The 24505-nt window shown below is 49.9% G+C and overlaps 1 protein-coding gene across 2 annotated transcripts in view; it reads left to right on the top strand.

Annotated features, from left to right (window-relative positions):
* tmem108 (transmembrane protein 108) overlaps positions 1-21418 on the top strand; it is a 40684-nt gene extending 19266 nt beyond the window's left edge. The window contains exons 2-5 of one of the 2 annotated variants that reach the window (XM_033014858.1): positions 2647-2732; positions 9793-10926; positions 17705-17859; positions 21110-21418. In XM_033014858.1, the coding sequence (XP_032870749.1) occupies positions 2693-2732; positions 9793-10926; positions 17705-17859; positions 21110-21217 (1437 nt within the window). In that variant the 5' untranslated portion in view covers positions 2647-2692 and the 3' untranslated portion in view covers positions 21218-21418. The remainder of the gene's footprint in view (positions 1-2646; positions 2733-9792; positions 10927-17704; positions 17860-21109) is intronic. The other variant, XM_033014868.1, reaches the window with a different exon arrangement.
* The last annotated feature ends 3087 nt before the right edge of the window (positions 21419-24505 follow it).

The following is a 24505-nucleotide window of genomic DNA, read 5'->3' as shown; positions in this document are numbered from 1 at the left end:
AACTTCTACAGATGCGCCGTCGAAAGCATTTTATCGGGAAGCTTCACAACTCGGTTGGGGAACAGCTCCGTCCAAGACAGCAATAAATTGCAGAGAATTGTAGACGCAGCCCAGACCATCACACAAATTAACTTCTCTTCCATTGACTCCATCTACACCTCACGCTGCCTCGGCAAGGCCAGCAGCATCATCAAGGACCAGTCGCACCCCCGGCCACTCCCTCTTCTCCCCTCTCCCATCAGGCAAGAGGTACAGAAGTGTGAAAACAAATGCACACCTCCAGATTCAGGGACAGTTTCTTCCCAGCTGTTATCAGGAAACTGAACCATCCCACCACAGCCAGAGAGCAGTCTTGAACTACGATCTACCTGATTGGTGACCCTCGGACTATCCTTGATTGCTGGCTTTACCTTGCACTAAACGTTATTCCCTTATCATGTATCTGTACACTGTGGACGGCTCGATTGTAATCATGTATTGTCTTTCCGCTGACTGGTCAGCACGCAACAAAAGCTTTTCACTGTACCTCGGTACACGTGACAATAAACTAAACTAAACTGAACTGAGCCACTGTGCTCCATTCACAAGAGTAAATACAAGCTTGTTAGTCTCGTCAGCACCTGGGGAATTTTACAATTAGAAATAAAATACATTATGAAACCGCTGTGGATCCTAAATTAATTGATAGGGATTAGCGTGGGATGTACACGAGGGAAGAATTGTGGTATAAATCATCAATGTTATTGATTAAATGTCAAATCTGTGATTAAGTGTTGAGATAGAGTCATAGAGTGATACAGTGTGGAAACAGGCCCTTCAGCCCAACTTGCCCAAACCAGCCAACATGTCCCATCGACACTAGTCCCACTTGCCTACGTTTGGCCGATACCCCTCTAAACCTGTCCTATCCATGTACCTGTCTAACTGTTTGTTAACCATTACAATAGTGCCTGCCTCCTCCGGCAGCTCGTTCCATACACCCACCACCCTTTGTGTGAAAAGGTTACCCATCGGGTCCCGAATAAATCTACCCCCCCCCTCCCCTCACCTTAAACCTTTATCCTCTGCTCCTTGATTCACCTATGGGCAAGGGACCCGATCTATTCCTCTTATGATATTGTACACCTCTATAAGATCACCCCTCATCCTTCTACGCTCCAAGGAATAGAGACCCAGCCTTCTCAACCTCTGTTACTATACCCATACACTATACACTTGGACATTATCCGGCTTTAAATAAATGACTTCATAGGAAAGCAGTAGATGTTGAATTTCTGGTATGTTGTGTTGAATTAGGTACAGGTTTAGGATGAAGATTATTGGACAGGCAGATTGGTCAAGAGTTGGTCTTTTACGGCACATAAATTGTGGGCAGATTATTATCTAAATGGTGTCAAGTTGGGAAAAGGGGAAGTGCAACGGGATCTGGGGGTCCTTGTTCATCAGTCAATGAAAGTAAGCATGCAGGTACAGCAGGCAGTGAAGAATGCTAATGGCATGATGGCCTTCATGGCCTTTTTTTTTTTAAATTCTATTTTATTTTTAATATGTTTTATTATTTATTATTATTTATTTATTTTTATTTTTATTTTTATGATACTGCCTGTAAGGGAAATTCATTTCGTTGTCTCTAACTGAGACAATGACAATAAATTTGAATACAATACAATACAATACAATAACAACGAGTTGAGTATCGGAGCAAAGAGGTTCTTCTGCAGTTGTACAGGGCCCTGGTGAGACCAGACCTGGAGTATTATGTGCAGTTTTGGTCTCCTAATTTGAGGAAGGACATTCTTGCTATTGAGGGAGAGCAGAGTAGGTTCACGAGGTTAATTTCCGGGATGGCGGGACTGTCATATGCTGAGAGAATGGAGCGGCTGGGCTCTGGAATTTGGAAGGATGAGAGGGTACATATAAGATTATTAAGGGTTTGGACACGCTAGAGGCAGGAGTCATGTTCCCGATGTTGGGGGAGTCCAGAACCAGGGGCCACAGTTTAAGAATAAGGGGTAAGCAATTTAGAACGGAGACGAGGAAACACTTTTTCTCACAGAGAGTGGTGAGTCTGTGGAATTCTCTGCCTCAGAGGGCGGTGGAGGCAGGTTCTCTGGATGCTTTCAAGAGAGAGCTAGATAGGGCTCTTAATGATAGCAGAGTCAGGGGATATGGGGAGAGGCAGGAACGGGGTACTGATTGGGGATGATCAGCCATGATCACATTGAATGACGGTGGTGGCTCGAAGAGCCGAATGGCCTAGTCCTGCGTTTATTGTCTATTGAATGGCCTTTCCCTGTGTGTACTGTTGTCACAGAGTTATACAGTGTGGAAACAGGCAGAATGGGGTTGAAATGGAAATATCGATCAGCCATGATGGAATGGTGGGGTAGACTTGATGGGCCGAATGGCCTAATTCTGCTCCTATGGCTAGGACAGGTTTGGAGGGATATGGGCAGGTGGGACTGGTGTAGATGGGGCATGTTGGCCGGGTTGGGCCGAAGGGCCTGTTTCCACGCTGCTTCACTCTACGGCTGTAAGGGTTGTGTACTTATGAACAACAACTGATGGAGTTTTTGTGAATGGCAAGGAGCCTGGTGTTATATCCCACTCCCACTTTAACGTGGTCTTTCATGTGTTTACTTCCAGAGTGAATCATGACTAATGTGGAGGATAATCTGGAGCAGGTGATACCATGAAGAGAAGCTCACGGGTCATCCATCACCAACTACTAAGTAAGAACCCTGAACCGGTGTTTAGTTTAGTTCAGAGATACAGCGCGGAAACAGGCCCTTCGGCCCACCCAGTCCTCGCCGTCCAGCGATCCCCGCACACTAACACTATCCTACACACACTAGGGACAATTTACATTTTACTCCAAGCCGACTAACCTACGTACCTGCACGTCTTTGGAGTGTGGGAGGAAACCGGAGATCTTGGAGAAAGGTCGCGGGGAGAACGTACGAATTCCGTACAGGCAAGCACCTGTAGTCGGGATCGAACCCCGGGTCTCTGGAGGTGTGAGGCAGCAACTCTACCGCTGCACCACCGTGCCGCCCCACGGATCTCAATGTTGAACATAGTACAGCAGGGGAGCAGGCCATTCGGCCCACAGTATCTCTGCCGAACATGATCCCAAGTTACACAAAATTGCTGGGGAAACTCAGCGGGTGCAGCAGCATCTATGGAGCGAAGGAAATAGGCGACGTTTCGGGCCGAAACCCTTCTTCAGACTGATGGGGGGTGGGGGGGGGAAGAAGGAAGGAAAAGGGGAGGAGGAGGAGGAGCCCGAGGGCGGGCGGATGGGAGGGTGGGAGGAGACAGCTAGATGGTTAAGGAAGGGGAGGAGACAGCAAGGGCTAGCAAAATTGGGAGAATTCAATGTTAATGCCATCCGGACGCAAGGTCCCCAGGCGGAATATGAGGTGCTGTTCCTCCAATTTCCGCTGTTGCTCACTCTGGCAATGGAGGAGACCCAGGACAGAGAGGTTGGATTGGGAATGGGAAGGGGAGTTGAAGTGCTGAGCCACCGGGAGATCAGGTTGGTTATTGCGGACTGATCCCATGATCCATGATCCCAAGTCATACCGGTTAGCAGGCAACAAAAGCTTTTCACTGTACCTAAGTAGGCCCCTCTCGGTCATGACTGACCATGGGTGATGCATCCTGGTCGGATGCAAGCCTGGGCGATGTCATATGGAGGACAGGCTGTTGCCCATGCAGCACGTCCCCCCTCTCCACGTCGCTGATCGATCCAAAGGACCGTTACAGTTTGACACCAGCGCCGTCGCAGGAGCTGCCAGAGCGAGGTTGTAGACAACGACGAACTGCCTTATGGGCTCCAACTCTGGATTTTCTTGAGGTTTACTCCTGGAACCTTTTCCATGACTGGATATGGCCACAAGGCAGCGGAGGCTTTAAATCAGAGTTTTCCCTCTCCTAGATGGACTGCCTTCCCAGGCTGACGAGCCCCATCTGCCCGAGACTCGTGGGGGCGGGAGCGTCTACCTTCCCACGCAGCTCTATAGCACCTGCCCACTGCCCTAAACTGCACCTAAACTAATCTCCTCATAATCCCTCCATTCCCTGCCTATCTATGTGAAGAACCATTTAAGGTCATGTGATAGGAGCATAATTAGGCCATTCGGCCCATCAAGTCCACTCCACCATTCAATCATGGCTGATCTATCTCTCCCTCCTAACCCCATTCTCCTGCATTCTCCCCATAACCCCGCACTAATCAAGAATCTATCCAGCTCTGCCTGAGAAATATCCACTGACTTGGCCTCCACAACCTTATGCGGCAAACAATTTGGACAGGTCCGTGAATAGGATGGGTTTAGAGGGATATGGGCCAAATGCATGCAGGATAGAGTGGATGTGGGGAAGATGGCTCGGACCAGAGGTCACAGCCTCAGGATCAAAGGACGTACCTTTAGAAAGAGTACCTTTTTACACAGAGAGTGGTGAATCTGTGGAATTCTCTGCCACAGAAGGTAGTTGAGGCCAGTTCATTGGCTATATTTAAGAGGGAGTTAGATGTGGCCCTTGTGGCTAAAGGGATCAGGGGTTATGGAAAGAAGGCAGGGATGGGATACCGAGTTGGATGATCAGCCATGATCATATCGAATGGCGGTGCAGGCTCCAAGGGCCGAATGGCCTACTCCTGCACCTATTTTCTATGTTTCTATGTTTCTAAAGGAGATGAGCAGAAATCTCATTAGTCAGAATCTGTGGAATTCTTTGCCACAGACGGCTGTGGAGGCCAAGTCAGTGGATATGTTTAAGGCAGAGATAGGGAGGTTGTTGATTAGTACGGGTGTCAGGGGTTATGGGGAGAAGGCAGGAGGATGGGGCTGAGAGGAAAAGATGGACTTGATGGGCTGAATGGCCTAATTCTGCTCCTGGAGCGTATGAACATCATCCGATACAACAGCTTATGACAAACAGCAGCAGGTCTTTCTGCATTCGATGCACTTAATTTTTTTTGTGTGCGTGGGCCTCAATGCTGTCTGAAGGATAGAACCAATTAAGCAAGAATCCTTTTTGGCCGCATTTCCTTCCCATGGGAGGAGATGGATTTATTGTGTTGGAGCTTCTGCCACTTTAGCGTTGTTAGCGTTTTATCGTTTGATTGAGAGATACAAAGCGGAAACAGGCCCTCCGGCCCACCGGGTCCGCGCCGACCAGCGATCCCCGCACACTCCCACTATCCTACACACACGCCAGGGACAATTTACAGAAGCCAATTAACCTACAAACCTGCACGTCTTTGGAATGTGGGCGGAAATATGTGACAAATGTAACTTGAACTTGAAAGCATGGCATCCAGGGAAAACCCGAGTGGAAACAGGCCTTTCGGCCCATCGGGTCCACACCGACTGTGGATCACCCGCTCACATGTTATCCCAATTTCCCATCGATTCCCTGCACACGAGGGGCAATTTACAGAGGGACGATTAACCTGCGATTAACCATCGATCAACCCAGTACACCATCACCATCCTACACACTCTGGGGACAATTTACAAAGGCCAATCTACCTACAAACCGGCACGCACATCTTTGGGATGTGGGAGGAAACCGGAGCACCCGGAGGAATCCCGCATAGTCACAGGGATGACGCGCAAACTCCGCACAGACAGCACTTGCGGTCCATCCCAAACAGATGACCAGGGAAGGATGGAGCCCACAATGGCCCATTGTTGGCTGGGGGAGAAGAGGTGATGGTGATGGTGATGGGATAGGAGGATGTGAAGTTGTAGGATGACTGGGGTCTCCCGGTTGCCCAACACTTTAACTCCCCCTCCCATTCCCACTATCACCTTTCTGTCCTGGGCATCCTCCATTGTCAGAGTGAGTGCAAGTGAAATGAATTTGCCAGCAGCGGTACAATTTAAAAAAAAACACACAAAAACACAATAAGAATTGAACACAAACATCCACCACAGCGTTCTTCACTGTGGTGGAAGGCACAAAGTCTGGCCAGTGCTCCTCCATTTTCCCCCGTGGTCGGGACCTTAACCCTCCGCAGCCGCTGCTGCGGGCGTCCAGATGAGTAAACATAGAGACGGGTAAAAGTCCCGGTAAGTCCTGAAACGGTGCCTCCCCACCGGAGACTGCGGCTTCAGGTTGGTGTAGGCCGCAGGCTGGCGGTCGAAGATTTAAAGTTCCCGCCGCGCCGCAGCCAGAAGCACCGCAGACCGCTGGGGCCGGCGGTCAGAGCTCCCCTCCAGGGATCCCCGGCGAGGGGCCCCACTCCTGATGGCAAGTCCACGCCGCGCCCGCGGCAGAAGTTGGCCGTGGGCCGGCGGTTGGAGCTCTTCCCCTCCCAGGTCCCCAACGAGGGATCCCAGGCCTAGGACGCTGCGCCGGCTGGAGCTCTGCAGACCCCGGCTTCAGGCTGCCGCGGGCCAGCGAACGGAGTGCTCCCCTCCGGCGACGAGAGTCCTCGCTGCGCCCGCAGCTGAAGCCCCGGGCACGTCTCCGGGAAAGGCCGCCCGATCCTCGATGTTAGGCCACGGGGGAGGCGACATGGAAAAAGTTGCCTCTCTCCGTGGAGGAGACGAACGAAGCGGTTTCCCCCTTACCCCTCCCCCCACACCACCCCCCACACAAGACACACAGAGAAACATTAAAACCATACATTAAAACACAGTAGAAAAAAGTAACACGCTGCTGGCAGGGCTGCCTGCTTGCAGCGCCCCCACCGACCTAGGATTTTCACCAGATGGCTCTTTGTGGGCTCCACCCTTCCTTGGTCATATGTTGCCGGCCCTGCTTTGTTCTGGGTTTTTCTTACCTCTAGGTCCCCCTCCCCCCCTCTACATTGAGTCTGAAGAAGGGTCTCGACTAGGGTTGCCAACTGTCCCGTATTAGCCGGGACATCCCGTATATTGGGCTAAATTGGTTTGTCCCGTACGGGACCGCCCTTGTCCCGTATTTGACCGCTACTACTCGGGTCGAGGGGACTGTCGGGTCGGAGCGCCGCGTCCGGCCCCGCCTCACCCGTCCCGACGTAGTGCAGCCCATGGAGTGCAGCAGCAGCAGCAGCGCCTCGCCCGTGGCCCCGTCGGTCGGTCGGCAGCCCGGCCAGCTGTCCGACCTTCGGACCTTCGCTTACCGCCGACACCACCACCACCCCTCCTTCTCATGGCCGATCATCGGTTCATGAGTTGGACGGGGCGCCGGACTTTGTGTGAGCGATGTCGCGCGGCCCCCGGGCCAAAACTCCTCAGCTGGCCCCGCCGGCTGGGCTTTGTGTGTAGTCCAGCACCCGGGGCCAACTCATCATTCACCCAGCCACGGCCGAGTCTGTCAACGAATTGCCGTCGGGAATTTGTCCCGTATTTTGACCTTTTGTCCCCTATTTGGGAGTGAGGAAGTTGGCAACCCTAGTCTCGACCCGAAACGTCACCTATCCATGTTCTCCACAGATGCTGCCTGACCCACTGAGTTACTCCAGCACTCTGTGAAACGTCACCTATCCTGTTCCCCAGAGATGCTGCCTGACCCGCTGAGTTACTCCAGCACTTTGCGTTTAGAGGGATACAGGCTGAGCGCGGGTGGGTGGGAGTAGTCTAGTATCAGTCCATAAGGACGAGTAGGGCCGAAGGGCCTGTTTCTGTGTTGAATGGCTCTATGACGGATTATGGGAACCAACTTGGAGGGTGTGGAGAAAGAGGGGGATAAGATTTAGTGCAGATTCAAAGGCCTTCATCAGTCAGAGTATTGAGTATAGAAGTCATGTTGCAGTTATATAAGACATTCGCATTTAGAATATTGTGTTCACTTTTGGGCACCGTGTTATAGGAATGATGATGTTAAGCTGGAAAAGGTGCAGAGAAGATTTACAAGGATGTTGCCGGGACTCAAAAGCCTGAGCTACAGGGAGAGGTTGAGTAGGCTGGGTCTCTATTCCATGGAGCGCAGGAGGATGAGGGGTGATCTTATAGAGGTGTACAAAATCATGAGAGGAATAGATCGGGTGGGCGCACAGAGTCTCTTGCCCAGAGTAGGGGAATCGGGAACCAGAGGACATAGGTCTAAGGTGAAGGGAAAAAGATTTAATAGGAATCTGAGGGGTAGCATTTTCACACAAAGGGTGGTGGGTGTATGGAACGAGTTTGCGTGTCATCCCTGTGACTATGTGGGATTCCTCCGGGTGCTTGTATAGCCATACATGTACAGCCATGATCACATTGAATGGCGGTGCTGGCTCGAAGGGCCGAATGGCCTACTCCTGCACCTATTGTCTATTGAGACAGTGATGCATAGGTTCACCATGTTAATTCCCGGGATGGCGGGGTTGTCATTTGTTGAGAGAATGGAGCGGCTGGGCTTGTATACTCTGGAGTTTAGAAGGATGAGGATGGATGTAGAAGGCATCTTATTGAAACATATAAAATTATTAAGGGTTTGGACACGCTAGAGGCAGGAAACGTGTTCCCGATGTTGGGGAGTCCAGAACCAGGGGCCACAGTTTAAGAATAAGGGGTAAGCCATTTAGAACGGAGACGAGGAAACACTTTTTCACACAGAGAGTTGTGAGTCTGTGGAATTCTCTGCCTCAGAGGGCGGTGGAGGCCGGTTCTCTGGATACTTTCAAGAGAGAGCTAGATAGGGCTCTTAGAGATAGCGGAGTCAGGGGATATAGGGAGAAGGCAGGAACGGGGTACTGATTGGTGATGATCAGCCATGATCACATTGAATGCAGTGTTGGCTCGAAGGGCCGAATGGCCTACTCCTGCACCTGTTGTCTATTGTCTATTGACCTCGGCTGCTGTCTTAGTGGAGTGTGTCCGTTCTCCCCATGAGCGCATGAGTTTTCCCCCGGGCGTTCCGGTTTCCTCCCACATAGGTCACAGGAGCAGAATTAGGCCATTCGGCCCTTCAAGTCCACTCCGCCATTCAATCACGGCTGATCTATCTCTCCCTCTCAATCCCCATTCTCCTGCCTCCTCCCCATAGCCTCTGACACCCCGCACTAATCAAGAATATATGAAGCTCCACTTTAAAAGTATCCATTGACTTGGCCTCCACAGCTGCCTGTGCCAAGGAATTCCACATCCCAAAGACGTGCAGGTTTGTAGGTTAATCGGCCCGCTGTAAATTGCCCCTGGTGTGTAGGGAGTGGATGAGAATATGGGATGACATAGAACTAGTGTGAATGGGTGATCGATGGTCAGAGTGGACTCAATGGGCCAAAGGGCCTGCTTCCATGCTGTATCTCTGAACTAAAAGGGCAGCACAGTAGCACAGCTGAGAGAGCCGTCGCCTCACACTGCCAGAGATCGGGGGTTCGATCCTGACCTCGGGTGCCGTCTCTGTGAGGAGTTTGTACATTCTCCATGAAACCCCGTGGGTTTCCCCCAGGTGCTCTGGTTTCTTCCCACATCCAAATCCACATGCAGCTTTGTAGGTCAATTGGCCCTCTGCAAATTGCCCCCTAGTTTGTAGGGAGTGGATGAGAAAATGGAGATAACATGGGATTCGAGATTCGTGATTGGGTGATTGATGGCGAGCATGAACTCGGTGGGCCGAAGGGCCTGCAGTTTCTCTGTATCCTGTAACCATAAAAAAAAAAATTGGATAGGTATATGGATGGGAAAGGAATGGAGGGTTATGGTCTAAGTGCAGGTAGATGGGACTAGGGGAAAATAGTTGTTCGGCACGGACTTGTAGGGCCAAGATGGCCTGTTTGCATGCTGTAATTGTTATATGGTTATATCCTGCAGCCCAAGCACTTCACAATACTCTGATTTCGAATAACGCACCTTCCTTGTTTACGCTTAGGTCTTCTAATCCTGGCACTGACTGAAGAACTGATATCTGCCGCTCACAAACTGTCCCCCAAGTCCATGTCTCAAAGTTCTCTCACAGACTCAACAGCCGTAAGAATGATGTCGGCCAAGCCTAGTGCCGGCTCCAAGATGGTGGACCGCGCTACAAATAGACACAGGACTTTGGACACGGTCCACGGCTCCAAGAGCGGTTTGGTTGACTCCATACCCATTGAGATCCAGCCCACCATGTTGGTCTTTGCTGGGGGCGACCAGAGGACGATGCCGCCCGCCGGTTCTTCGCGCGCCCAAAGCACTTTGTACCCGGAGGCGCCAGCGGCCGAGGGGAGGCTGGCCACGTCCCGCCAGGTTGGTGGGTTGTTGGTGGGCGGGAACGTCACCCTGCCTTCTTCCCCCACCGGCCACCAGCGTGAGGTGGTCTCCCCCAGTCCAGCCTCCGGGCTGAACGCGTCCACGGAGGAGGCCGCGCTGGGCCAGGCTGGTGGCCATCTTGACTCTGAGCAGGTGGACAAAAGTGCTGGAGAAACTCAGCGGGTGCAGCAGCATCCATGGAGCGAAGGAAATTGGCAACTATCTGAGCACCTCGGGCAAGCGGAGGGAAGGGGTGTTGCTGAGGGGGAGGTTTCACAGACGCCGTTCCTGCCCGGAATTCCGGCAATGGACTCGTCCTCGCCGGCCCCCCCGACGTTTGGTGGTACCCTGTCGTTAAAATGGCCGGCGACTCCAATCCTGGATCTCCTAACCTCCGCTCAGCATTCCCCACATAAAGACGCGGGGGATGGGGACGGGGACTTCTCTGCCACGCTCTCTCTTCATCTTTGGTCTTCTCCGGCCACGTCCAGCGCGCCCTCCGAGAGGAGGGAAGGCCTCGCCCCTCCCGGCCTTCTACCCACCTCGGCCTCGGCCGCTGCCGCCATCTCCTCGACCCTGAGCCAGTCCGAATCCACGGCGGCCGGCAGCTTTCTCAACAGGATGGTTCCCGCCGAGACCCGAGGGCCGGACGCCCCCGGCAACGTCTCCCACGTCTCGGACGCGGAGGAGCCTCAGCAGAAAGCCACCATCTGCCTCAGCAAAGTGGACATCGCCTGGATTATCCTGGCTGTCAGTGTGCCTGTGTCGTCGTGCTGTAAGTAAGGAGGTTGTAGGGGTGGGGGGGCATATGAATGAATAAGTTTATTGGCAAAGTATTCACATACAAGGAATTTGCCTTGGTGCTCCGCCCGCGAGTGACAACATGACATACAATGACAGTTAGGAATGACACATAAGTAAGTAAGTAAGTATTATTTATATCGCACTTTTAAATCAAATCAGGTTGAAGCCAAAGTGCTTTACAGTGAAATAAATTAGATTTCCGTACATCCATATAAAATAAAAAAGAAGAAAAGAAACGTAAACATTAAACATTGTCTAAGGAAGGATGTGCTGGCTCTGTAGAGGGTCCAGAGGAGGTTTACGAGAATGATCCCAGGAGTGAGTGGGTTAACGTACGATGAGCGTTTGACGGCACTGGGCCTTTTTTTTAATAGAGCACAGGCCCTTCGGCCCACCGGGTCCGCACCGACCAGCGATCCCCGCACACTAATGCCCCTGTCCCACTTAGGAAACCTGAACGGAAACCTCTGGAGACTTTGCGCCCCACCCAAGGTTTCTGTGCGGTTCCTTGAGGTTGCCGGAGGTTGCAGGTAGTGGAAGCAGGTAGGGAGACTGACAAAAACCTCCGGGAACCGCACGGAAACCTTGGGTGGGGCACAAAGTCTCCAGAGGTTTCCGTTCAGTTTTCCTAAGTGGGACAGGGGCATAACACTGTCCTACACACACACACACTAGGGGCAATTTACATTTTACACCAAGCCAATTAACCTACAAACCTGCACGTCTTTGGAGTGTGGGAGGAAACCGGAGATCTCGGAGAAAACCCACGCAGGTCACGGGGAGAACGTACAAACTCCACACAGACAGCACCCGTAGTTGGGAATGAACCTGGGTCTGTAGCGCTGTAAGGCAGCAGCTCTACCTCTGCGCCACCGTGCCTGTACTCGCTGGAGTTTAGAAGGGTGAGGGGGGGACCTCATTGGAACTTGCGCTATGAACATATCGATGGAGTTCAGTGCTTATTTGGTGGATGTGGTGCTTAATGTGTTGCATATATCTGGATCCATGGAATTAATTGCCACAGATGGCTGTGGAGGTCATGTCATTGGATATTTCTCAGCTTGAGTTGGGTTTCTAGATACTTTCAGGTCTCCCTTCAACCTCTGGCATTCAATAGAAAATAACCCAAGCCTGCCCAACTTTTTTAAGACAGAGATAGATAGATTCTTGATTAGTACAGGTGACGGGGGTTATGGGGAGAAGGCAGGAGAATGGGGTTGAGGAGGAAGAGATAGATCAGCCATGATTGAATGGCGGAGTAGACTTGATGGGCCGAATGGCCTAATTCCGCTCCTATCACATGATCTTATGACCTTTACGAGAACGAGCCCGGGGATGATGAGTTGCGAGGCAGCAGCTCGACCCGCTGCGCCACAGTGCTGCAACGAGGATGTTGCCAGGGCTAGAGGGCCTGAGCTACAGGGAGAGGTTGAGCAGGTTGGGACTCTATTCCATGGAGCGCAGGAGGATGAGGGGTGATCTTATAGTGTATAAAATCTTCAGAGGAATAGATCGGGTAGACGCACAGAGTCTCTTGCCCCAGAGTAGGGGAAGCGAGGACCAGAGGACATGGATTTAAGGTGAAGGGGAGAAGATTTAATAGGAATCTGAGGGGTAACTTTTTCACACAAAGGGTGGTGGGTGTATGGAACGAGCTGCCAGAGGAGGTAGTTGAGGCTGGGACCATCCCAACGTTGAAGAAACAGTTGGACAGGTACATGGATAGGACAGGTTTGGAGGGTTGTGGGCCAAGCGCTGGCAGGTGGGACTAGTGTAGCTCGGACATTGTTGGCCGGTGTGGGCGAGTTGGGTCGAAGAGTCTGTTTCCACGCTGTATCACTCTATGGCACTCATTTTCCCGTTAGTTTAAGAGGGTCATTTTAAATGTGAAGAGTCAATAGTACTTATTGGACATATCTACCAACAATGGAGCAATGGAACTCTCACTTGCTTCAGCTTAGAGTTGATGCAATAATACAGATAATAAGTGAATGAATAATAATAAATTAAAGCTAGGGTGGCGCAGAGGTAGAGTTGCTGCCTCACAGCGCCAGAGTTGGTCTTGTAGTTGGTGAGATACTGGATCCCCTGCCACACCTGCCTGCTGTTGTTACTGTCCAGGTGGTCCTCTATCTTCCTCCTGAAGTCTGATTTGGCCTCTCTGATGCCTCTCTTCAGGTTAGCTCGGGCCGTGCTGTATAAAGCCCTATCGCCAGACCTAAAAGCGGTGTTCCTCTCTTTTAACAGCCGCTGGACCTCCCGGATATGCAATATTCAGGAGGGATAGACAGAAAGGAAAAGGAGGCGGGGTAGTGTTGCTGGTTAGAGAGGAGATTAACGCAATAGAAAGGAAGGACATTAGCTTGGAGGATGTGGAATTGATATGGGTAGAGCTGCGAAACACTAAGGGGCAGAAAACGCTAGTGGGTGTTGTGTGCAGGCCACCTAACAGTAGTAGTGGAGTTGGGGATGGCATCAAACAGGAAATTAGAAATGCGTGCAACAAAGGTAAAACCATTATAATGGGTGACTTCAATCTACATATAGATTGGGTGAATCAAATTGACAGGGGTGCTGAGGAAGAGGATTTCTTGGAATGTATGCGGGATAGTTTTCTAAACCAACATGTAGAAGAACCAACGAGAGAGCAGGCTATTCTAGACTGGGTATTGAGTAATGAGGAAGGGTTAGTTAGCAGTCTTGTTGTGCGTGGCCCCTTGGGCAAGAGTGACCATAATATGGTTGAGTTCTTCATTAGGATGGAGAGTGACATTGTTAATTCAGAAACAAGGGTCCTGAACTTAAAGAAAGGTGACTTTGAGGGTATGAGACGTGAATTGGCCAAGATAGACTGGCCAATGATTCTTAAAGGGTTGACGGTGGATATGCAATGGAAGGCATTTAAAAACTGCATGGATGAACTACAACAAGTGTTCATCCCAGTTTGGCAAAAGAATAAATCAGGGAAGGTAGTGCATCCGTGGATAACAAGGGAAATCAGGGATAGTATCAAAACAAAAGATGAAGCCTACAAATTAGCCAGAACAAGCAGCCTACCAGAGGACTGGGAGAAATTCAGAGTCCAGCAGAGGAGGACAAAAGGCTTAATTAGGAAAGGGAAAATAGATTATGAAAGAAAATTGGCAGGGAACATAAAAACTGACTGCAAAAGCTTTTATAGATATGTCAAGAGGAAAAGATTAGTTAAAACAAATGTAGGTCCCTTGCAGTCAGACACAGGCGAATTGATCATGGGGAACAAGGACATGGCAGACCAATTGAATAATTACTTTGGTTCTGTCTGCACTAAGGAAGACATAAATAATCTGCCGGAAATAGCAGGGGACCGCGGGTTAAATGAGATGGAGGAACTGAGTGAAATCCAGGTTAGCCGGGAAGTGGTGTTAGGTAAATTGAATGGATTAAAGGCCGATAAATCCCCAGGGCCGGATAAGTTGCATCCCAGAGTACTTAAGGAAGTAGCCGCAGAAATAGTGGATGCATTAGTGATAATTTTTCAAAACTCTTTAGATTCTGGAGTAGTTCCTGAGGATTGGAGGGTAGCTAATGTAACTCCACTTTTTAAAAAGGGAGGGAGAGAGAAAACGGGGAATTACAGACCAGTTAGTCTAACATCGGTAGTGGGGAAAATTCTGGAGTCAGTTATTAAAGATGGGATAGCAGCACATTTGGAAAGTGGTGAGTTCATTGGACAAAGTCAGCATGGATTTATGAAAGGTAAATCATGTCTGACGAATCTTATAGAATTTTTCGAGGATGTAACTAGTAGAGTGGATAGGGGAGAACCAGTGGATGTGTTATATCTGGACTTTCAGAAGGCTTTCGACAAGGTCCCACATAAGAGATTAGCATACAAACTTAAAGCACATGGTATTGGGGGTTCAGTATTGATGTGGATAGAGAACTGGCTGGCAGACAGAAAGCAAAGAGTAGGAGTAAACGGGTCCTTTTCAGAATGGCAGGCAGTGACTAGTGAGGCACCGCAAGGCTCAGTGCTGGGTCCCCAGCTATTTACAATATATATTAATGATCTGGATGAGGGAATTGAATGCAACATCTCCAAGTTTGCGGATGACACGAAGCTGGGGGGCATTGTTAGCTGTGAGGAGGATGCTAGGAGGCTGCAAGGTGACTTGGATAGGTTGGGTGAGTGGGCAAAGGCATGGCAGATGCAGTATAATGTGGATAAATGTGAGGTTATCCTCTTTGGCGGCAAAAACAGGAAAGTAGACTATTATCTGAATGGTGGCTGATTAGGAAAAGGGGAGATGCAACGAGACCTGGGTGTCATGGTACACCAGTCATTGAAAGTAGGCATGCAGGTGCAGCAGGCAGTGAAGAAAGCAAATGGTATGTTAGCATTCATAGCAAAAGGATTTGAGTATAAGAGCAGGGAGGTTCTACTGCAGTTGTACAGGGTATTGGTGAGACCACACCTGGAGTATTGCGTACAGTTTTGGTCTCCTAATCTGAGGAAATACATTCTTGCCATAGAGGGAGTACAGAGAAGGTTCACCAGACTGATTCCTGGGATGGCAGGACTTTCATTTGAGGAAAGACTGGATAGACTTGGCTTGTACACGTTGGAATTCAGAAGACTGAGGGGGGATCTTATAGAAACTTACAAAATTCTTAAGGGGTTGGACAGGCTAGATGCAGGAAGATTATTCCCGATGTTGGGGAAGTCCACAACTAGGGGTCACAGTTTAAGGATAAGGGGGAAGCCTTTTAGGACCGAGATGAGGAAATCATTTTTTACACAGAGAGTGGTGAATCCGTGGAACTCCCTGCCACAGAGGGTAGTTGAGGCCAGTTCATTGGCTATATTTAAGAGGGAGTTAGATGTGGCCCTTGTAGCTAAAGTGATCAGGGGGTATGGAGAGAAGTCAGGGATGGGATATTGAGTTGGATGATCAGCCATGATCATATCAAATGGCGGTGCAGGCTCGAAGGGCCGAATGGCCTACTCTTGCACCTATTTTCAATGTTTCTATGTTTCTATGAAACAGGCCCTTTCGGCCCACCGTGTCCGCGCCGACCAGCGATCCCCGCACATTAACACTGTCCTACACCCAATAGGGACAATTTACATTTACCAAGCCAATTAACCTACATATCTGCACGTCTTTGGAGTGTGGGAGGAAACCGAAGATCTCGGAGAAAACCCATGCAGGTCACGGGGAGAACGTGCAAACTCTGTACAGGCAGCACCCGTAATCAGGATTGAACCCGGGTCTCCGGAGCTGCATTCGCTGTAAGGCGGGAACTCTACCGCTGCGCCACCATGACTGCCCTGGTGAGACCACACATGGAGTAATTGAGATTTGGACAGGTACATGCATAGGAAAGGTTGGGCCAAACGTGGGCAGGTGGGACTTGATTCAGTGGGTCGGCATGGACAAGCTCTGACAAAGGTTGCATTCTAACTAGTCAGTGGAAAGACTATACATGGTTACTATCACGCCATCCACAGTGTACAGACACAGGATAAAGGGAAGAGAGTTCAATGAAAGGTAACGTCCAGTAATGACCGATTAAAGATAACCTGAGGGTCTCCAATGAGGTAGATGGGAGGTCAGGACTGAAGATAGGATGGTTCAGTTGCCTGACAACAGCTGGGAAGAAACTGTTCCTGAATCTGGAGTGTGTGCGTTTTCACACCTGTACCTCTTGCCCGATGGGAGAGGGGAGAAGAGTGAGTGGCCGGGGGTGCGACTGGTCCTTGATGATGCTGCTGGCCTTGCCGAGTCAGCGTGAAGTGTAGATGGAGTCGATGGAAGGGAGGTTGGTTTGTGTGATGGTCTGAATTTCTACTGGTCTTGGATGGAGCTGTTCCCAAACCATGCTGTGATAATCTGAAAAAAAGTTATTAATAAGCACGGTGGCACAGCAGTAGAGCCGGTGCCTCACGGCGCCAGCGACCCGGGGTTCGATCCTGACTGTACGGAGTTTGTACGTTCTCCCCGTGACCTGCGTGGGTTTTCTCTGAGATCTTCGGTTTCCTTCCACATTCAAAAGATGTGCAGGATTGTAGGTTCACAAAAAGGCTGGGGAAACTCAGCGGGTGCAGCAGCATCTATGGAGCGAAGGAAATAGGCAACGTTTCGGGCCGAAACCCTTCTTGCAGGTTAATTGGCGTGGTCTAAGTGTAAATTGTCCCTAGTGTTTGCAGGATAGTGTTGATGTGCAGGGATCGCTGGTTGGCGCGGACTAGGTAGGCCGAAGGGCCTGTTTCCACACTGCATCTGTAAATTAAACTAAATAAGTCAAGTCAAGAGAGTTTTATTGTCATGTGTCCCAGATAGGACAATGAAATTCTTGCTTTGCTTCAGCACAACAGAATATGTAAATATAATACGGAACGGGAGATAAAAGTTCAGTGTGTCTATAGACCATAGACCATATATATACACAATAAATAAACAGATAAAGTGCAATAGGCTGTTATTGTTTAGAGTTTGTTTGATGTTGTGTTTAATAGCCTGGTGGCTGTGGGGAAGAAGCTGTTCCTGAACAGATTTCAGGCTCCTGTACCTTCTTCCTGATGGCAGCGGAGAGATGAGTGTGTGGCCAGGATGGTGTGGGTCCTTGATGATGTTGGCAGCCTTTTTGAGGCAGCGACTGCGATAGATCCCTTCGATGGTGGGGAGGTCAGATAAGCGACTGACATACAATGTTAAGCACTGCATTTCCTTGTATATGAAGTTAACTCTATTCTTTGCCGGCAGCAGTTTTGTTTACAGTTTGCTGTATGCAGAAAAAGAAGAAGCCAACAAACCCTGAAAATAATTTAAGTTACTGGAACGATGCAATCACTATGGATTACTTTAACAGACACGCCGTGGAACTCCCGAGGGAAATACAGTCCCTCGAAACATCTGAGGTAAGTCTTAAAGCCCTGTCCCACTGTACGAGTTTATTCAAAGAGTTCTCCCGAGTTTGTTCTGATTCGAACTCGGAGATTTACGGTAATGGCCGCTCGTAGGTACTCGGGACTCTCGTGGACATTTTTCAACATGTTGAAAAATCTTCACGAGTCTTCCCGAGCTTACCGCGTTTCCCGAGTACCTGCTGTTAGCGTCTAGAGCCGCTAAGAGACGTCCGCGAGCTCCGACGTACCCGCTACGTACATTCTACGTGCTTACCACGAGTTTGATTTTTTTTTAAACTCAGGAGAGCTCTTGGAATGAACTCGCACCATGGGACAGGGCCATTAAACATAAAACGCAGCAAATATGGCTTTTCATATGTGTAGGAAGGAACTGAAGATGCTGGTTTACACCGACGATAGACACAAAATGCTGGAGTAACTCACCGGGTCAGGCAGCATCTGTGGAGAACATGGATAGGTGACGTTTCGCAGAGTGCTGGAGTAACTCAGCGGGTCAGGCAGCATCTGTGGAGAACATGGATAGGTGACGTTTCACAGAGTGCTGGAGTAACTCAGCGGGTCAGGCAGCATCTGTGGAGAACATGGATAGGTGACGTTTCACAGAGTGCTGGAGTAACTCAGCGGGTCAGGCAGCATCTGTGGAGAGAAGGAAGGGGTCACGGTTCGGGTCGAGACCCTTCTACGGCTTTTAAAAGACGTTTGGACAGAATGTGAGAAGGGAGGGATTTAAGAAGGACCACGGGGCAACCTTTTCAATCAGAAGGATTGATAAAGGCAGCAGCGGGATTGGTTGAGTGATCAAAAATTACTAAGTGAGCAATCATAGAGTCATACAGAGATTCTCGATTCCCCAACTCTGGGCAAGAGACTCTGTGCATCTACCCGATCTATTCCTCTCACGAATTTGAACACCTCTATAAGATCACCCCACATCCTCCTGCGCTCCAAGGAATACCCAGCCTACTCAACCTCCATGGAGACCCAGCCTACTCAACCTCTCCCTGTAGCTCAGGCCCTCGAGTCCTGGCAACCGAACTATCCTACCGCAACTAAAGAACTGAACCATCCTATCAACAACTAGAGAGCAGTCCTGAACTACTGGCTACAGATTACTATCTAAATGGCGTCAAGTTGGGAAAAGGGGAAGTACAACGGGATCTGGGGGCCCTTGTACATCAGTCTATGAAAGTAAGCATGCAGGTACAGCAGGCAGTGAAGAAAGCGAATGGGATGTTGGCCTTTATAACAAGAGGAATCGAATATAGGAGCAAAGAGGTCCTTCTGCAGTTGTACAGAGCCCTAGTGAGACCACACCTGGAGTATTGTGTGCAGTTTTGGTCCCCTAATTTGAGGAAGGACATTCTTGCTAATGAGGGAGTGCAGCGTAGGTTTACAAGGTTAATTCCCGGGATGGCGGGACTGTCATATGCTGAGTAATAGAGCAGCTGGGCTTGTACACTCTGGAGTTTAGAAGGATGAGAGGGCATCTCATTGAAACATATAAGATTGTTAAGGGCTTGGACACGCTAGAGGCTGGAAACATGTTCCCGATCTTGGGGGAGTCCAGAACCAGGGGCCACAGTTTAAGAATAAGGAGTAAGCCATTTAGAACGGAGACGAGCAAACACTTTTTCTCACAGAGAGTTGTGAGTCTGTGGAATTCTCTGCCTCAGAGGGCGGTGGAGGCAGGTTCTCTGGATGCTTTCAAGAGAGAGCTAGATAGGGCTCTTAAAAATAGCGGAATCAGGGGATATGGGGAGAAGGCAGGAACGGGGTACTGATTGGGGATGATCAGCCACGATCACATTGAATGGCGGTGCTGGCTCGAAGGGGCACATGGACTACTCCTGCACCTATTGTCTATTGTCTATCTTATTGGGGAGCCTCAGACTATATTTGATCGGACTTTCCTGGCTTTGCCTTGCACTAAACGTAATTCCCTTATCATGTACTATATCCATACACTGTGGATGGCTTGACTGTAATCATGTGTTGTCTTTCCGCTGGCTGGTTAGCTTAGCACGCAACAAAAGCTTTTCACTGTAGGACCTGTCCCACTTGCCGATTTTTTTCGCCGACGGCCGGCATCATTGACTGACGTATCAGGTCACCGAAAAATACACGGCTTGATGCGGCAGTGACGCGGCGTGCTGACGTATGGACGCGATGATGTATGGGCGTGATGACGTATGGACGAGATGATGTATTGACATATTGATGCGCGGTGTTTTTTCAAGTGTCGCAACATTTTTTTGTCGCCGCTGGATTTTGAAACGTTCTAAATCTTTTCGCAACACTGATATGACGGAAAAAATTGCCAAGTGGGACAGGCCCTTTACACTGAGCCCCAGTCTGATGAAGGGCCTATACCCAAAACATCACCTACTCCTTTTCCCCAGAGATGCTGCCTGACCCGCTGAGTTACTCCAGCACTCTGTGTCTCTATCCACAGCGTACACATACAGGATAAAGGGAATAATGTTTCGTGCAAGTTAAAGTCCAGCAAAGTCCGATTAAAGTTAGTCCGAGGGTCTCCAATGAGGTAGATAGCAGCTCAAGACCGCTCTCCAGCTGGTGATAGGATGGTTCAGTTGCCTGCTAAAGGCTGGGAAGAAACTGTCCCTGAATCTGGAGGTGTGCGGTTTCATACTTCTGTACCTCTTGCCTGATGGGAGAGGGGAGAAGAGGGAGTGGCCGGGGAGAGACGGCGTTACTTAAACATTCGGCACACGTTCAGGGCGGTCACGGTGGCGCAGCGGTCGAGTTGCTGCCTTACAGCGAATCCGTGTTCGATCCCGACTATGGGTGCTGTCTGCACGGAGTTTGTGCGTTCCCCCCATGACCTGCGTGGGTTTTCTCCGAGATCTTCGGTTTCCCCCCACATTCCAAAGACGTGCAGGTTTGTAGGTGAATCCGCTTGATATAAGTGTAAATTGTCCCTAGTGGGTGTAGCATGGTGTTAGTGTGCGGGGATCGCTGGTCGGCGCGGACCCAGAGGGCCAAAGGGCCTGTTTCCGCACTGGATCTTGAAACTCGAAACATTGTGCGGGGGCTTGAGACTGGTCCTCGTTTGTGCTGCTGGCCTTGCCGAGGCAGCCATGATATGTGTCGATGGAAGGGAGGTTGGAGAAGGGGGAAAGTGTCCAGGGCTGAGACTCGCCCTTGGTCTTTATAATTCCATGAATATTTCTATTGTGAAATAAGAGAGATCGGGCTGTGATTTTTTTTTTTTTTTTTACAGGACTGCCTGTCAGAGCCACAATCGCCGCCGAACGGCGACTATGTGGACACCGGGATGGTCCTGGTTAATCCGTTCTGCCAAGAAACGCTCGCCGCCCAGAAGTCGTAGAAGTTCTGAGTGGTGGCCACAGGAAGGCAGGGTCCCGCTGAGCTTTCTGTAACTGCTCCAAGGTATTTATCACACCTGGCCAACTCACTCCACCAACAGCCTGCAGCTCCAAAACCTCACAGATCTCTTTTTATATATGTGTAAAGAAGACTTTGCAAAACAGTGCTTTATAAAATTAAAGTATTTCTAAGCAGAAAACTATTTCATTATTTGAAGTTTTTTGTGTGTGCGTGTGCGTGTGTGATTTTCCTGGTTGTCACTGATGAGATTTTAGACAATAGGTCCCGGAATAGACAAAACACAATAGGTGCAGGAGTAGGCCATTCGGCCCTTCGAGCCAGCACCGCCATTCAATGTGATCGTGATTTTATTCCTTACATGGGACATAGAACAGTACATAGACATAGTTGATGTTCATAAGTTATAGGAGCAGAATGAGGCCATTTGGCCCATCAAGTCCACTCCACCATACAATCATGGTTGATCTATCTTTCCCTCCTAACCCCATTCACCTGCCTTCTACCCATAGCCCCCGACACCTGGATTAATCAGGAATCTATTTATCTCTGCATTAAAAATATCTATTGACTTGGCCTCCACATCCTTATGTGGCAATGAGTTCCACAGATTCACCATAGAACGTTACAGCACAGGAACGGGCCCTTCGGCCCGCAATGTCTGTGCCGAACATTGTCTTTCCTTTCTTTAGTCTAAGGCCGCCCTTGATCATGGCTGACCGTGGGTGTCTCCAGGGTTGGAGGACGCCTGTGCGTGACTTTGTTTAACGTGGGGAGACTGGTGCACAGACAGCCACCCTACGGTCCTAGATGGATCTGGGTCAGGATCCAGTGGCATGGAGTCCAAGATGACCGGAGACCCTTTCTGCTGCAGCCTTCATCCGCCTTCCCAGCCGTTGTGACGCTCCACTTAGGTTCAAGTTCAAGTTCAAGTGAGTTCAAGTGAGTTTATTGTTATGTGTCCCTGTGTAGGACAATGAAATTCTTGCTTTGCTTCAGCACAACAGAACATAGTAGGCATTGACTACAAAACAGATCAGTGTGTCCATACACACAAATATATACACACATGAATAAATAAACTGATAAAGTGCAAATAACAGATAATGGGCTATTAATGTTCAGAGTTTTGTCCGAGCCAAGTTTAATAGCCTGATGGCTGTGGGGAAGTAGCTATTCCTGAACCTGGTTGTTGCAGTCTTCAGGCTCCTGTACCTTCTACCTGAAGGTAGCAGGGAGATCAGTGTGTGGCCTGGATGGTGTGGGTCTTTGATGATACTGCCAGCCTTTTTGAGGCAGCGACTGCGATAGATCCCCTCGATGGAAGGAAGGTCAGAGCCGATGATGGACTGGGCAGTGTTTACTACTTTTTGTAGCCTTTTCCTCTCCAGGGCGCTCAAGGTTCCGAACCAAGCCACGATGCAACCGGTCAGCATGCTCTCTACTGTGCACCTGTAGAAGTTAGAGAGTCTTCCTTGACAAACCGACTCTCCGTAATCTTCTCAGGAAGTAGAGGCGCTGATGTGCTTTCTTAATAATTGCATTAGTGTTCTCGGACCAGGAAAGATCTTCAGAGATGTGCACGCCCAGGAATTTGAAGCTCTTGACCCTTTCAACCATCGACCCGTTGATATAAACGGGTCAGTGGGTCCCCATCCTACTCCTTCCAAAGTCCACAATCAGTTCCTTGGTTTTGCTGGAGTTGAGGGCCAGGTTATTGTGCTGGCACCATATGGACAGTTGCTGGATCTCTCTTCTGTACTCTGACTCATCCATATCAGTGATACGTCCCACAACAGTGGTGTCGTCAGCGAACTTGATGATGGAGTTCGCACTGTGACCGGCTACGCAGTCATGGGTATAGAGTGAGCACAGCAGGGGGCTGAGCACGCAGCCTTGAGGTGCTCCCGTGCTGATTGTTATCGAGTCTGACACATTTCCACCAATACGAACAGACTGTGGTCTGAGAATGAGGAAGTCGAGGATCCAATTGCAGAGGGATGCGCAGAGACCCATTTCTGCGAGTTTGGTAAACAGCTTGGAGGGGATGATTGTATTAAATGCTGAGCTGTAATCAATGAATAACAGCCTGACATATGAGTTTTTGTTGTCCAAGTGGTCCAGAGTGGAGTTGAGGGCCAGCGAGATCGCATCCACCGTTGATCTGTTGTGGCGGTAAGCGAACTGCAGTGGGTCCAGGTTTTTGTCGAGGTAGGAGTTGATTTGCGCCATGATCAACCTCTCAAAGCACTTCATCACCACCGGCGTTAGTGCCACTGGTCGATAGTCATTGAGGCATGTCACCTTACTCTTCTTGGGCACTGGTATAATTGATGCCCTTTTGAAGCAGGTGGGAACCTCAGACCTCAGAAGTGAGAGGTTGAAAATGGCCGTAAAAACACCAGCCAGTTGGTCCGCACAGGTTTTTAGAACATGGCCGGGTATACCATCAGGTCCAGGCGCTTTTCGAGGGTTCACCCCTCTGAAGGATTTCCTGACATCGGCCTCTGTGACTGAGACTGAAAAACCATCACAGCAAATGGGGGCTCGGGAAGGCACATCAGTGTTCTCCCTATCAAAGTGTGCGTAAAATGCATTGAGCTCATCAGGGAGTGATGTTTCGCCGACATTCGAGCTGCCTCCTGATTTCGCCTTGTAGGAGGTGATTGCATTCAGGCCCCGCCACAGCTGCCAAACATCTGTCTCATCCACCAGATTGGAGCCGAAGTCCCTTTTGGCCTTTTTGATGGCCTTACCAAGGTCGTATCTGGACATCTTGTAGACCACTGTATCATCAGACATGAATGCCCGGTGTTTGGTCTTCAGAAGAGTGCGGATCTCAAAGGTCAGCCATCGTCCTCCGCCTGTTCCACCGTTGAGGTCTTGGTTGGATTGGCTCTTTGTCAGAGACCGCCCCCTCGTCCTTACCGCCATGGGTGGCCCTACCAGGAGCATAGCTCCAGACGGCATCGCTCTCAGGATCTCAGGTCCACACAAGCTTCTCCACCACGGCAAGGTGACAATCCACAGAGATGAACATAATACCAAGTTAAACTAATCACATCTGCCTGAACATGATCCATTCCCTCTATTCCCTGCACTTCCATGCGCCTCTTAAATACCACTATCGTATCTGCCTCCACCGCCACTCCTGGAAGGGTGTTCCGGGCCCCCACCGCTCTGTACATGGATAGGACAGGTTTAGAGGGATATGGGGCAAACACAGGTAGGTGGGACTAGTGGTGGTGGGTGTGGGCAAGTTGGGCCAGAA

The sequence above is a fragment of the Amblyraja radiata genome, chromosome 2 (genome assembly GCF_010909765.2).
Source record: "Amblyraja radiata isolate CabotCenter1 chromosome 2, sAmbRad1.1.pri, whole genome shotgun sequence".
Classification (NCBI taxonomy): domain Eukaryota; kingdom Metazoa; phylum Chordata; class Chondrichthyes; order Rajiformes; family Rajidae; genus Amblyraja; species Amblyraja radiata.
This window is presented reverse-complemented; position numbering and strand designations above follow the sequence as displayed.